Genomic DNA, 12,485 nt, shown 5'->3' on the forward strand with positions numbered 1-12,485 from the left:
TTTCCTGAAGAGATCCACCAAATCATACAGACTCCAGGTCCCACAGAAATGAAGATTCACCCTTGAGTACAAGAAAGTTATTCGAGTTAATAATCTGTGGCTATATTCTTGCTGGATGGCACCCTGAGGCTTCCATGGCCACACACTATTTTATTTAGCTCCCAAAGATGCAGTTCGTAAAACCTCATCCCTCTTCAGGTCTCTTACCTTTATAGAGTTTTTACAGGTCATTTCCTGCATAAAAGCCAATCTTTCCAGCATTAAAGGCCTGAAGGTACAATTAGGCCAAAACAATAAAGGAGAATAAGTAGGCGATTCAATTTCCTTCACTCTGACGGGCTGTCACATGCTATCTCTTGGTTTTTGTTCCACATAGGAAGAAACAGCTCGGGGAGATGATTAAGAGATTGTGTGTACGCACAGTCATTTAAAAAATGTGCTATACACGTGGGTTCCCTCTCTATGAGTTAGCTAATCCTGATCCAAAAACAACTACTTCCATAATACAGATTCTTGATCTCTGGGTGTCAGATCCCTGGTGTATATCTTCTGGATGTGTACACCACACACACACACACACACACACACACACACACACACACACACACACACCAGTTCCTCAAATAATACCATTTCATTATAATGTTGAGAAGATGCCACAAGAACTCAACTCTTATGTCCAACATTTAAACTGGTTTTATTATATGTCTTTCTCCATAGTTCAAAGAACCAGCTGAAAGCATTAAGTGAGTGTGTGTGTGTGTGTGTGTGTGTGTGTGTGTGTGTTTTATGTGGAGAGAGAAAGAGGAAAGAGAGAAATCAATAATATTTTTTTTCAGAACTACAGAGAAAATAAAATTAAAGATGATAGAGGGGAAAAAAGATTTAGAGAGAAACACAATATGTGGTTTTACTTCATTCTGATACTACTAAAACAAAAGAGGTTATAATCCAAAAAGGACATACAGAACTTAAGTAGAGTTGCCAAATAAATATCAGCAACAATTTGGAAGTTCTATAATATATGGACGAGTGCTGACTGGCTTTGCATACTAGAAAAGCTAAAATCTAAATGCCTGTCCTTCCTGGCGTGGCTCAGTGGTTGAGCATCGACCTATGAACTAGGGGTCATGGTTCCATTCACAATCAGGGCACATGTCTGGGTTGCGGGCTTGATCCCCAGTGTGGGGCATGCAGGAGGCAGCCGATCAATGACTCTCTCAGCATTGATGTATCTATCTCTCTAACCTCTTACCCACTCCATCCTCTATGATACCAATAAAAATCTATTAAAAAATAAAACCAAAATTTTGGAACTGATGGAAATTGATGTATTTTATTATATTGAGAGGCATATAAAAACTCTAGTACAGAGTTTGGGGGAAATAAAAAATATAAGCAAATGAAAAACAGGGGATAATATTTAATCCCAGGAGAAATAAGAAAATTGAAAAAAAAAAAAAAAGAAGTGTGATCTATTTTCTTAATTATAATAATGCAAATAATTATTACTTAACTAAGCTTGTGATACAGCTATTCTGAGATGGGAACTGATGGTTGGGAGGTTGCTGGGGAAGTGGTGTACAGTAATAGAGCCCAGCTCAAGGTACTGCAAGAAGAGAAAATTCATCTTCCTTAAGTTGACTTCCAGTAAATCAATAGCTAGCACCTAAAATCTATGATACCAAAAAACACAGTGCACAAATTTTATTTAGAAATATGGGAGTCCATACCAGAAGAAACAACGAAATAATTTTAAGTGATTTCTTCTAGGTATTAGGAACTGGAAGGGATGAATGAATGCTGCCTTTATTCATATTTTTTAAATAAAAAATGACTTTAAAATATAAACATCAATCATTTTGACACACAAAAATAAATAAGTAAATTATAAAGAAATACTTACACTGATGCCAAAAAATACTATGGCCTAAATATTTCTACATGTTTTATGTAAGTTTGATATGGGCCTGAAAAAAAACTTAGCTCAATTTAACTTTGCATACACACAGACTTTAAGCATTATTTTTCTTATCAAAACTAATAGTTTCTCAAAAAATATTGTAATATTATATTTAAATTATAATATTATATTTAAATCCACCTGGTTTAAAGACCATCCACCTTAATTACTGCTACTACCAACAGAAGTATACAAGTAAGCTATATTCATATATATATATATATATATATATATATATATATATATAATTGATTTTTTTTTTTACACAAAGAAGATAGAGAAAGAGGAATAAAGAGCTAGAAACATCGATGAGAGAGAAACATCGACCAGCTGCCTCTTGCACACCCCGTACCGGAGATGTGCCCGCAACCAATGTACATGCCCTTGACCTGAATCGAACCTGGGACCTTTCACTCAGCAGGCAGACCTCTATCCACTGAACCAAACCGGTTTCAGCTATCCATATTTTTTATGACTGGGATTTGGGGAGTAATCGAGCTTACAGGGACTGCTGGAAGACCAGCATGTTCCAAACCTACGTTTCAGGACAATGACGCATCATGTGTCAATATTTCCCAGGTGACAAGGAGCATCCTGCAAGAGGAATGTCAAATGCACCAATCTGAGGTCATCTGGGACTACAGAGATGAGTGTTTAAAAAGTTTCATGCTATATATCCTCAATTGATAAATTTTTCTCAAGATGATTTCATTATAATGAATACTTCATTTTTTCAAAAGAAGTATCATTTAGGTAGTGAAAAAAAGAATCCCAATAACACCCCTGGAAGATACGACCTCCCTCCCCCCTTCTCTTTCCCTCCTGAATTACAGTGTGATATTTCCATACCTCTCTATAGCCGTTGCTGATCTGCTCCAAGCTGAGGGAATACACAAGATTCTTGCCTCCCACAAAGAGTCTCTCTTGATATTCGTCCAGCAGCATTGTATGGAGATCAAGAAATCCAAAGGGGCTGTGGAAGATGGATGTTCTGTTCAATTCCAAGAGCTCTGAAATGCAAAGGGAAATGAATGCTCAACACAAGAGAAAACAAAAATACCTTTATAATACTTTTCTCATGGCTGTATTTTTATACCTATTGGAACTGTATAGTTTACATTCATTTTATCAGAAATATAAAGGTTGTAAAATATATTACGCACAAAGATTAAAAATACACAGTGCATTAACCATACTATATTGCATATTTGACAGTTCCTAAGAAAAAAGTTCGTAAAAGTTTCCAAAAGAAAAAATTAACAATGTGACTTGTTGGGTGCAAACTAAACTTTTTGTGGTAGGTAGTCATTTAGTCATATATACACATATCAAATCAATATGTGGTACACTTTAAACTTAACAATGTTATATCACCACTATATCTCAAAACTGGAAAATATTTAAAAATATTTGCCCAGTATGTCAAAAAATGGAATGCAACTGGGGATACATTTTAATGTGCAGGAGTTAAAATCTTTTATAAGTTTATCAGTCTAAATACTTCAATTCAACTGAAGGTATTTATCCTATGTTTTTAAATACAGAAAGAATTATCCTTCACAATCTTTAAAGTGCTGGGTCAAAAACACTTTTAGTGACTTCTATATTTACTTTTCTATGTGCAACAAAAATCCCAAGTCTACAATAAATATTCCCATTTAATTTCAGATGAACACCAACTCAGAAATTGGTTTTGAAAGTCATGTCCAAAATCAAATTGTTCAAGTCTGGGAATTAACAGGTTTGTTGACACAACGAGGTAACCCATGATGGCATTCAGTGTAGTGGGGACGAGTGATAAACCTGGTGGGCATCTACTTTCTACCAATGTGTTTTGGCTAGTGTTTATGTATTCTTCCCAACATCAGAAATTACAATTGTTTGTTTTAACTAGAATACACTTAATTTAGGAAGTCAGAATCTGGGAAACACATTATGTGTATACATTTGTTATGTTTGTTGAAGGTGTTTAATTGCATGTAGCAGTTATGCTTGGTAAATGATATATGAGAGCCTTTGATGACTAGAGAGGATATCATCCCCAAATACTGATACCATTGTAATTAGTCAATTATTAATAATAGGGAAAGAGTGAAAGGGAGGTGATACATTATAAACATGGGCACTTAGGCAGCTTTACTAGGAAGCTTCAATTTCATACTCTCAGTGAACCACTGGCCCATTCCCTACAGATCACTGCGGGAAGGGGTCTAACAAAGGGGAGATAGATGCATGCTCAGTGAAGTTGGGGTGACTAGGGAAGGTGCTTATAAGTCAAACCTTGGGACAAAGATCATTGGTCAGAATGGGCAGGGCCACTACAAGACCACAAAAATTTGGAAATATATAATCCCCTAAAGAAAAAAAATCTCCCTCTCCTCTCCTCTCCTCTCCTCTCCTCTCCTCTCCTCTCCTCTCCTCTCCTCTCCTCGGCTGACGGGCTCTCTTGCTCCTGCTTCCTTGCATTCTCCCATGTTTTCTCTATAGCCATATGACTCTGTGGACCCCACATGCAATGGACAATGGACTGATGGGTTGCAACTAGGAATACAAACCAAGCTAGCCTGATGCTGAATTGGATTGCTCCAACATATAATGGAAGCTCCAAACATTTGGCTTTGATTTTAGTCCTGCTAAAGGCAAAATGGGACTTCTTCCTTGGTAAGGCTGAGGGAAATGCAACCTTGGAGACTTGGGGATTTAATTATATGCAAATAAAAATCACTCATTCTTCCATGCAAATCTCAGAAAATTCTTTTTCTTGGGATATCACAAGAAGCCCACTCCCACAAGCTACAGGTGGGGATGGGGACCTCTCCCCTCCAATAGTAATGCTAGACCTTGCGTTCTAGAGAATTCCTGGAGAGGGCTCCCTGGGAAATATTGACAAATTAGAAGATAACTTCATTTTCCAAAGGTCAATGCCTAATGCATCTGATAGAGAATGTGGAATACTGGTGACCAGAACATTTCTTCTATTGAACAACATGAAATATGATAAATCTACAGGATTCCACACAATCTTATACTGTTTCCGAGAAAAGAGAGATGAAGTATCTTTTCTAATCTATTACAGATGTATTCACTGTCTATATCTCTACTATATGGATACCCCACATTTTTTTAGAGTAGGGATAACTTTTAATCTTTAGTTTAAAAATAAGCAGCACTGCTAAAATCAAGTTATTCCTTATAAAGGTAAAACTTGTGGTACTAAGTCATTTGACTATCTAATCAAAATCTTAGAAGAAGTTCTGAGGAAGAGATGGACAGAATAATCAGGTGTCCTATTTGGGGAGAAATAAAGTAGAAATTTGAGAGATTTAGATGTTATTAAATTCTGAAAGACTAATTTCTCAAAATAGAATCATACTATTTTTTATATTTTATTAATTTTTTTACAGAGAGGAAGTAAGAGGGATAGAGAGTTAGAAACATCCATGAGAAAGAAATATTGATCAACTGCCTCCTGCACACACCCCACTAGGAATGTGCCCGAAACCAAGGTTCATGCCCTTGACTGGAATCGAACCTGGTACTTTTCAGTCCACAGGCCAACACTCTATCCACCAAGCCAAACTGGTTTCAGCAGAATCATACCTTTTTCATTCCTTACTAGACATTCACAAATAGCAGAACATGTATATTTTAGGAATCCAATCCCATAACAAAAATGGAACTCCCATTTGATCTAGTAATCCCACTTCTAGGAATATGTCCCAAGAAACTAGAAACACCAATCAGAAAGGATATATGCACCCCTATGTTAACAGCAGCACAATTTATCATAGCTAAGATTTGGAAACTGTCTACGTGCCCATCAGCAGATGAGTGGATTAAAAAACTGTGGTAATTCTACACAATGGAATACTATGCTGCAGTAAAAAAGAAGGAATTCTTACCATTTATATCAGCATGGATGGAATTGGAGTGGATTGTGCTAAGTGAAATAAGCCAGTCAGAGAAAGATAAGTATCACATGATCTCACTCATGTGTGAGATATAATGATCAACATAATTTGAAAAACAAAAACAGATCCAGAGACAAAGAAGCATTGATCAGACCCTCAAAACTCAAAGGGAAGGTAGGGGAGGATGGAGGTAAAGGGGAGAGATCAACCAAAGGACTTGTATGCAAACATATACGCCTAACCAATGAACACAAATACCAGGGGGGTGAGGGCATGTCTAGGGATTTGGGAAGCAATGGGTGATAAGGACACATATGTGATACTTTAATCAATAAATAAAAATAAATAAATAACAAGATAAAATGAAAGGTTTTTCCAATATTCAATAGTTGGCCTTGTTGTGATTCAAAATAATTCAACAACAATAGCATCAACAGAAAAAAAAATCAGTTTTATATAAAATTTAATTATTATTAACTTTAATTTCTATTTTATGAATTGTCTCAAATAACTACAGAAGTTTTCACCTTGCTTGCATTTAACAATTCGTGACATTTTCATACATCTTAATTTTGAGGAAATTAATTTTTTTTTAGTTTCTTGTTGTATACTAAAGCCAAAGGAAGCTCGGACAGAAAGCTTTTCTCCTTCTCAATTTTTTTTTCTAGCACTTTAAGTCACATTATTAGTGATCTTAGTTCCAAAGTATAGTCCGCAGACTCAGCATATTTACTAAGCAATGGCTAACTTCTTTATCCTTTCGGACTACTACTTCAAGCTGCTTCCCTGAAAGAATCAGAAAACATACAGGAAAAGGGGGACAAAAGAAACTCTAATCTCAGGTAATCTCCAGAAAACACGGTGCAAATCATGGACAGTGCTGACTCGGTTAAAAGGAGGGAGCTCATCTTGAGTTCTTCTTCCTCTAAAAATAACATGAATTACTTGGGGGAGGGGGTAGACAAAGAAACAAGAAGACACTGAGCTACGCCAGCTCAGAGTTCATCCGGAAATTTTCTCAAGAGGGAACTAATTATTATTGCTAAGCTGCGTGTTAATTATCAGCTGTCAATGAAGATATACAGAGGATTTAGTCATTTCCTCTCCTGGCCTTTCTTCTTAACCTGCAAGGGAAATAGTTCTAAAACTCATTGACAGCAATATATTACAGAGACAGCTCTCTTCGCTTTGTCAAAATATATTTAAATTCCACACCTCCATGTGTGAATGGGGTGGAGAGAGTGAATTTTTTTTTTTCCCAGTTCTCAAACAAAAAGGGATTTTCCTTCTTGAATGTACATTTCTTCCACTGTCACCTGCAAAGTAGGGGCTTCCTGAGACCCATTATTATTTTTAATAAATCCTTTTATTCAATGCATATCCTAAGTGAAGTCAACAGTAACATATTGAATTGCACACATAGTAAGCATTATTAACAATGGAATATAGAAATAACATTAGAAATTTTCTTCAATTTCTTGATGGTTCAAAAGAAAAAGACTTGTTGCAACATGCTTAACTGATCTTGACAGATCTGATCAATGATCACTAATGGCTTGTAATAATGTTGAAACAGAGTAGTAAGAAATAAGCAATTGACTTTTTTTTTTTTTAGTGTCAACAGGGAATAGTTCAATGTCTGCTAATTAGTCTTTCCAGCCATGGTCTATGGCTGGTTTTTCATGAATTCTCTGAACTTTTAGATTCTATCTTTCTTACAAGTCAAAGGTCTACAATAGGCATTGGCATTGTGGTGCTCCAAGTTTTCATCTTAAAATACTTCCAACAAAAGCAGAAAGACTTGAAATTCATTTGAACAGCCTACAGATCAAATAGCCTTTTATTTCCTTGATCAAGGAAAATAAGAGTGTCAAAATTTTAAGGTTACTCATTTATGATATATATAAGTTATTACTAGTCAGTATTATACATAGTATTCTGGCTCATAGGTCTCTGAACTCCTCTGTGAACATGAGGTCACCCAGGGATACGGTTATATAGTATTATTGTCTATCCGTATACTATACGTGTTTATATGCTTGTATTTAAATTATTGAACTAAAAATCATAGAATGTAAAATGACCTACCTAAAAGTCAGTGATTTGACAATTTATTTTTGATTGTATAATTGTTTAATTACGATTATGCTAGAGGCCTGGTGCATGAAAATTCATGCTCTGGAGTGGGGGGTCCCTCTGCCTGCCTGCCCCCTCTCACAGTCTGGGACTTCTCAGGGGAAGGTCTTGCCCCCATCACACCTCTGCTGCTACCACTGCCAGCAGCACAAGTCTCGGCCAGCCCTGGTTACCTGAGCTTCAGGTGGCCCTGGGCGGCTGGGCAGCCACCATCCACGGCTTGCCTGCATCTCGGGCAGGCCCTGGGCGGCTGGGGCGCTCAGGGCAGGTCCGGCTGCACTGTGCTCCTGCTGCTGGAATCCCACAATCCTTTCATCTATAGTCATCATGATCTACATGCATCCCCATGGCTTATTTACTTTGTAACTGGAAGTTTGTACTTTTTGAATTTCTTATTTTAAGTCTGTTTTTATTGTTGACACTATTATAGATGTCCAGCATTCCCTCCCTCTATGCCCACCTCCTCCCAGCTCACCCCATCTACTGGCCTTCACCACACCGTTGTCTGTGACCATGGGCTAAGCATAAATGTTCTTTGGCTAATCTCTTCACCTTCTATTTAGTCCCTCGCACACCCTCCTTTCTAATATTCCTGAGCCTGTTCCATGTATCCATGCCTCTGGTTCTATTTTGTTTGTCAGTTTATTTTGCTCATTAGATTCTACATATACGTGAGATCGTGTGGTATTTGTCTTTCTCTGGCTGTCTTTGTACCCTAACTGGTTTGGCTCAGTGGATAGAGCATTGGCCTGCAGACTGAAAGTTCCCAGGTTCGATTCCAGTCAAGGGCATCTACCTTGTTGCAGACACATCCCCAGTAGGGGGTATGCAGGAGGCAGCTGATTGATATTTCTCTCTTATTGATGTTTCTAACTCTCTATCCCTCTCACTTCCTCTCTGTAAAAAAAATAATAAATAAATAATCAATAAAATATATTTTAAAAAATATTCCTCGCCCAAGGATATTTTTTCCATTAATTTTATAGAGAGTCCAGGGAGGAAGTGGATCTATAAAGAGAAACATTGATGCCTCTCACACACACCTGAACCAGGACCAGGATCAAGCCTGCAACTGAGAGGTATATGCTGTTGACTGGGAATCAAACCCACAATGCTCTAACATTGAGCAAAACCATATAATGGATACTCTCAACTTTTTGAACATATTCATCAATTCCCCCACATCTAAAATTTTATATTTTTTTGTTGAAATTCTGTATCTTTTTCGAACAACTTTTTTATTGTTCTATAACACATTATATTTTCTTTAATAAATAATGTCACATAACAAAAAAAACAAGCAAATTAATTAAAGTTGGAATTGCCTTTTACTTTATCATATGCTGATTCAAATATTTGATATTTGAAATTATTCAAAACAATATGACTCAATTTTTATATGCTATATTGACCCCCCAAATCTATACTTTTTGAAGCAAGTGCATCCTTGCCATTGCCTTAATGAAGAAACTTCTCTAATTTAGCAAATGAAAATTAACTCTAGTTTTCTACCCCTGAACCAAGTCTTTCAGTCTTCTACTCTTAGTAAATGGTTCTTTGGATTTTGCCAAAAACCTAGTATTTGTCCTGATTCTTTTTTTTCCTAAAGGCCACACTAACTGTCCCCAACATCTCCACCACAACAACTCAATTGACCAGAAAAAGAGCCTCCTGTTTTCTTGCTTCTGCTCTCTCCCATTTCCCCTTTTACCCAATCAATCGGTTTACCTCACAGTAGCCAGTGACTTTCCTTAAAAGTAGAAATTGGATCATGATGTTCTTTAGATAAAATTCCTGGCTCAGAGTCTGTCACACTCTGCCCTTTGCCCACCTCACTCGGATGTTGCTCCATTTTCTCCCTTGCCCATGCAGCTCCAGGGCATGGGCTGCAGAGCTTGGCCTGCCTCTTCCTTTCTGTCAGATGTGCCTCCACAGGATGGCTCCTCTTGCCCGTTTGGGTCTTTCCTCTGAGAAGGATGCCCAGTCTAAGAAATATGAACTGTCACCTAGGCACTCTCCCTTTTATCTTCTCTGTTAATATCCTTTATTGTCTGAAGCATACTTGGTTTTGTTTTCTGTTCGTTTATATTTTTCTTTCCTTACATATTCTCTTCCTCCTCTGACAGGAAACGGGTTCCATAAGAGGAGTGACTTTTTCCATCCTGGTTACTGATATTCCCAGAGCATAGACCAGTGCTCACCATGTGTTTAGTAAGCACTCAATAAAGACATGTACAAAGAATGAACTCTAAATCTCAACTACATGTGTGAAAATGGAAATAATAGTAACTAATTAGTGGGTTGCTGTAAGAATCAAATAATTCATAGTTCTAAATGGATGGCTAATATATGTATATGGATTTATTTCCTCTCTCTCTCTCTCTCTCTCTCTCTATCTCTATCTCTCTCTCTTTTTTTTCTTTCTTTCTTTAATGTTGATAAATTATTGGCCCAATGGCATTAAATAACCCCACCCCTCTGCAGAAACAGGTCTTTCTTAATTATATTCTGTCAAGTGGACATAGTTTCTTTGTAGGCTTACTATATAGTCTTAAAGTAGAATAGGAAATTCTGCAAGTACACGATTACTATGATCAGTGTAAACAGCTAGTCTATTTTAAGATAAAACATTGCTTTCCTAACAACAGTAGATTTCTATTCCTTCTTTCAGTCCATATCCATCTCAGCTTGTAAGGGGAAATTTGTTTTTATTTTCTTAGAAAATGTGTTTTGTTTCTTTATGATCTATTTATTTATGAACTCGATAAAAAATGCATTATACAAAAACTATCTCCCCTCTAGCCTTGACATTTAAATTTGAAGTACCAGAATAGAAGGCAGAAATTCTTTCAATATGTGTGCTATCGCTATTAAACCTTAAATTTCTATGAGTTTTCCAGTGTTTAACTTGGTAGTTGTTTTTATAAGAACAGAGATGTCAATTTCTAGACAGGTGCATGGTTGGACATGGTGTTAACGCATCACAGCTAAACACCCTCTGCATTTTCCTTTCTTGACCTCTAACAAAGATCTATAGTTTCATCTTTATGAAAATAAAGCCTTCACTTAACCCATATAATTTAATCCTACAAAACATTCTTTCTAAGAAAAAAATGACTTCCAGATGTACCAGGAGTTTGCATTCTGACAATCTGACATACAGAACATTTGCACCTTTAAAAATATGTATTTTCCAGACTGACGTATTTCCATAAACAATGACTCCTGTGTAATCTGGACACTTTCTCTATTAACATGACATTTTCCTCCTAGTTTCATTTCTGACAGAATAACGACTGAATTTCAAATCCAGGCAGAATGAAGGGTGACTTTATAATCTTTTGATATTCCGTTAATTGAATGGAAATTGAATTTAGTCATCACTATGATGACAAGGAAAATAATACCAATAATACTGTTGATAGATGTATATCTGGGTATAGAAATGAGGTTGTGTGTTAGTGGCCATCATTTGATCAGTTTGGAAATGCTAGACAACCAATAAAAGCTCATTTGCTCTTAAAATTACAGGCCTCAATTACCGTAGCTGCTGCCATGTGAACCGGATGCCACTTAGTAGGTAATAGGCCTCCTGGGTGGGTGAGATCTCCTCAGATGTGGCTAACTAAGGGAAACATGAAGAGAGGAGACAAGCCAATGCTATGTGTACAATTCACTGATGACTTTTCTTCACAAAACGTCACCTTAGTGACTAAGCTGCTAACAAATTCTTTTCTGTTTTCCTTTTCCAGCAATCCTCAAGAAGCACCGATTCACTTCTCAGAAAACCCTGTTGTTTACAACCTGTCACAGGGCAAACAGTACCCAAAAAGACCACCCATGTGTTCTCTGGAAACCAGGAAGGGAGGAAAGATTCAGATGAACAGAAAGGCTCTTGTGTGGTAGGTACCACATGCAAAATTTCCAATTGATGTCATTTAATTTGCCCTTCGCATCACTCCAATAATAAATGCACCATGCCGCCCCTTTTATAGAATAGGAAAAGAAGCTCATGGAGAAAATTAGACCTTCCTAAGGTCACGTATCATTTGAATTGATATTTTTTTGGATTTGGTATTTTTTTGGATCTGGTACATTATTTTGCTCATTTTATCATTTGGCCATAAACAGAGACTTTGTATAAATAGACAATTTCTTTGTTGACTCAAGTTAGTCATAGGGTTTCAATATGGGAAATCTCTTAGGAGTATGTTACAGGTGTCTCCCTGATTGCATGCATTTATCAAATAGCATTCACCCATAACAAATGGTCATAGGCACCTGTGGAAGTAGGCGTTTTTTTTCAGTCTGTACTTAAGTCTTTTCTCATAATTTGCCCCAGGCATCCCGAAGGCTATCTCATGGCAGTCATGCCGATGTTGTATAACCTGATTACACCAAACAGGAAAGAACGGGACCCAAAGGATCAGACATTACAGAGAACAGAAGCAAAGAAAAGGAAACAAAGAACCTCT

General features: G+C 36.9%; 1 protein-coding gene across 1 annotated transcript in view; it reads right to left on the reverse strand.

Moving 5' to 3' along the window:
- The window catches only part of SEMA3E (semaphorin 3E), a 210,300-nt gene that overhangs the window by 87,285 nt on the left and 110,530 nt on the right, over nt 1-12,485 (reverse strand). Inside the window, exon 2 of the mRNA XM_084897240.1 lies at nt 2,813-2,973. Within this exon, the coding sequence (XP_084753366.1) occupies nt 2,813-2,973 (161 nt within the window). The remainder of the gene's footprint in view (nt 1-2,812; nt 2,974-12,485) is intronic.

The sequence above is a fragment of the Pipistrellus hanaki genome, assembly GCF_964339955.1.
Source record: "Pipistrellus hanaki genome assembly, chromosome: 10".
Lineage (NCBI taxonomy): Eukaryota > Metazoa > Chordata > Mammalia > Chiroptera > Vespertilionidae > Pipistrellus > Pipistrellus hanaki.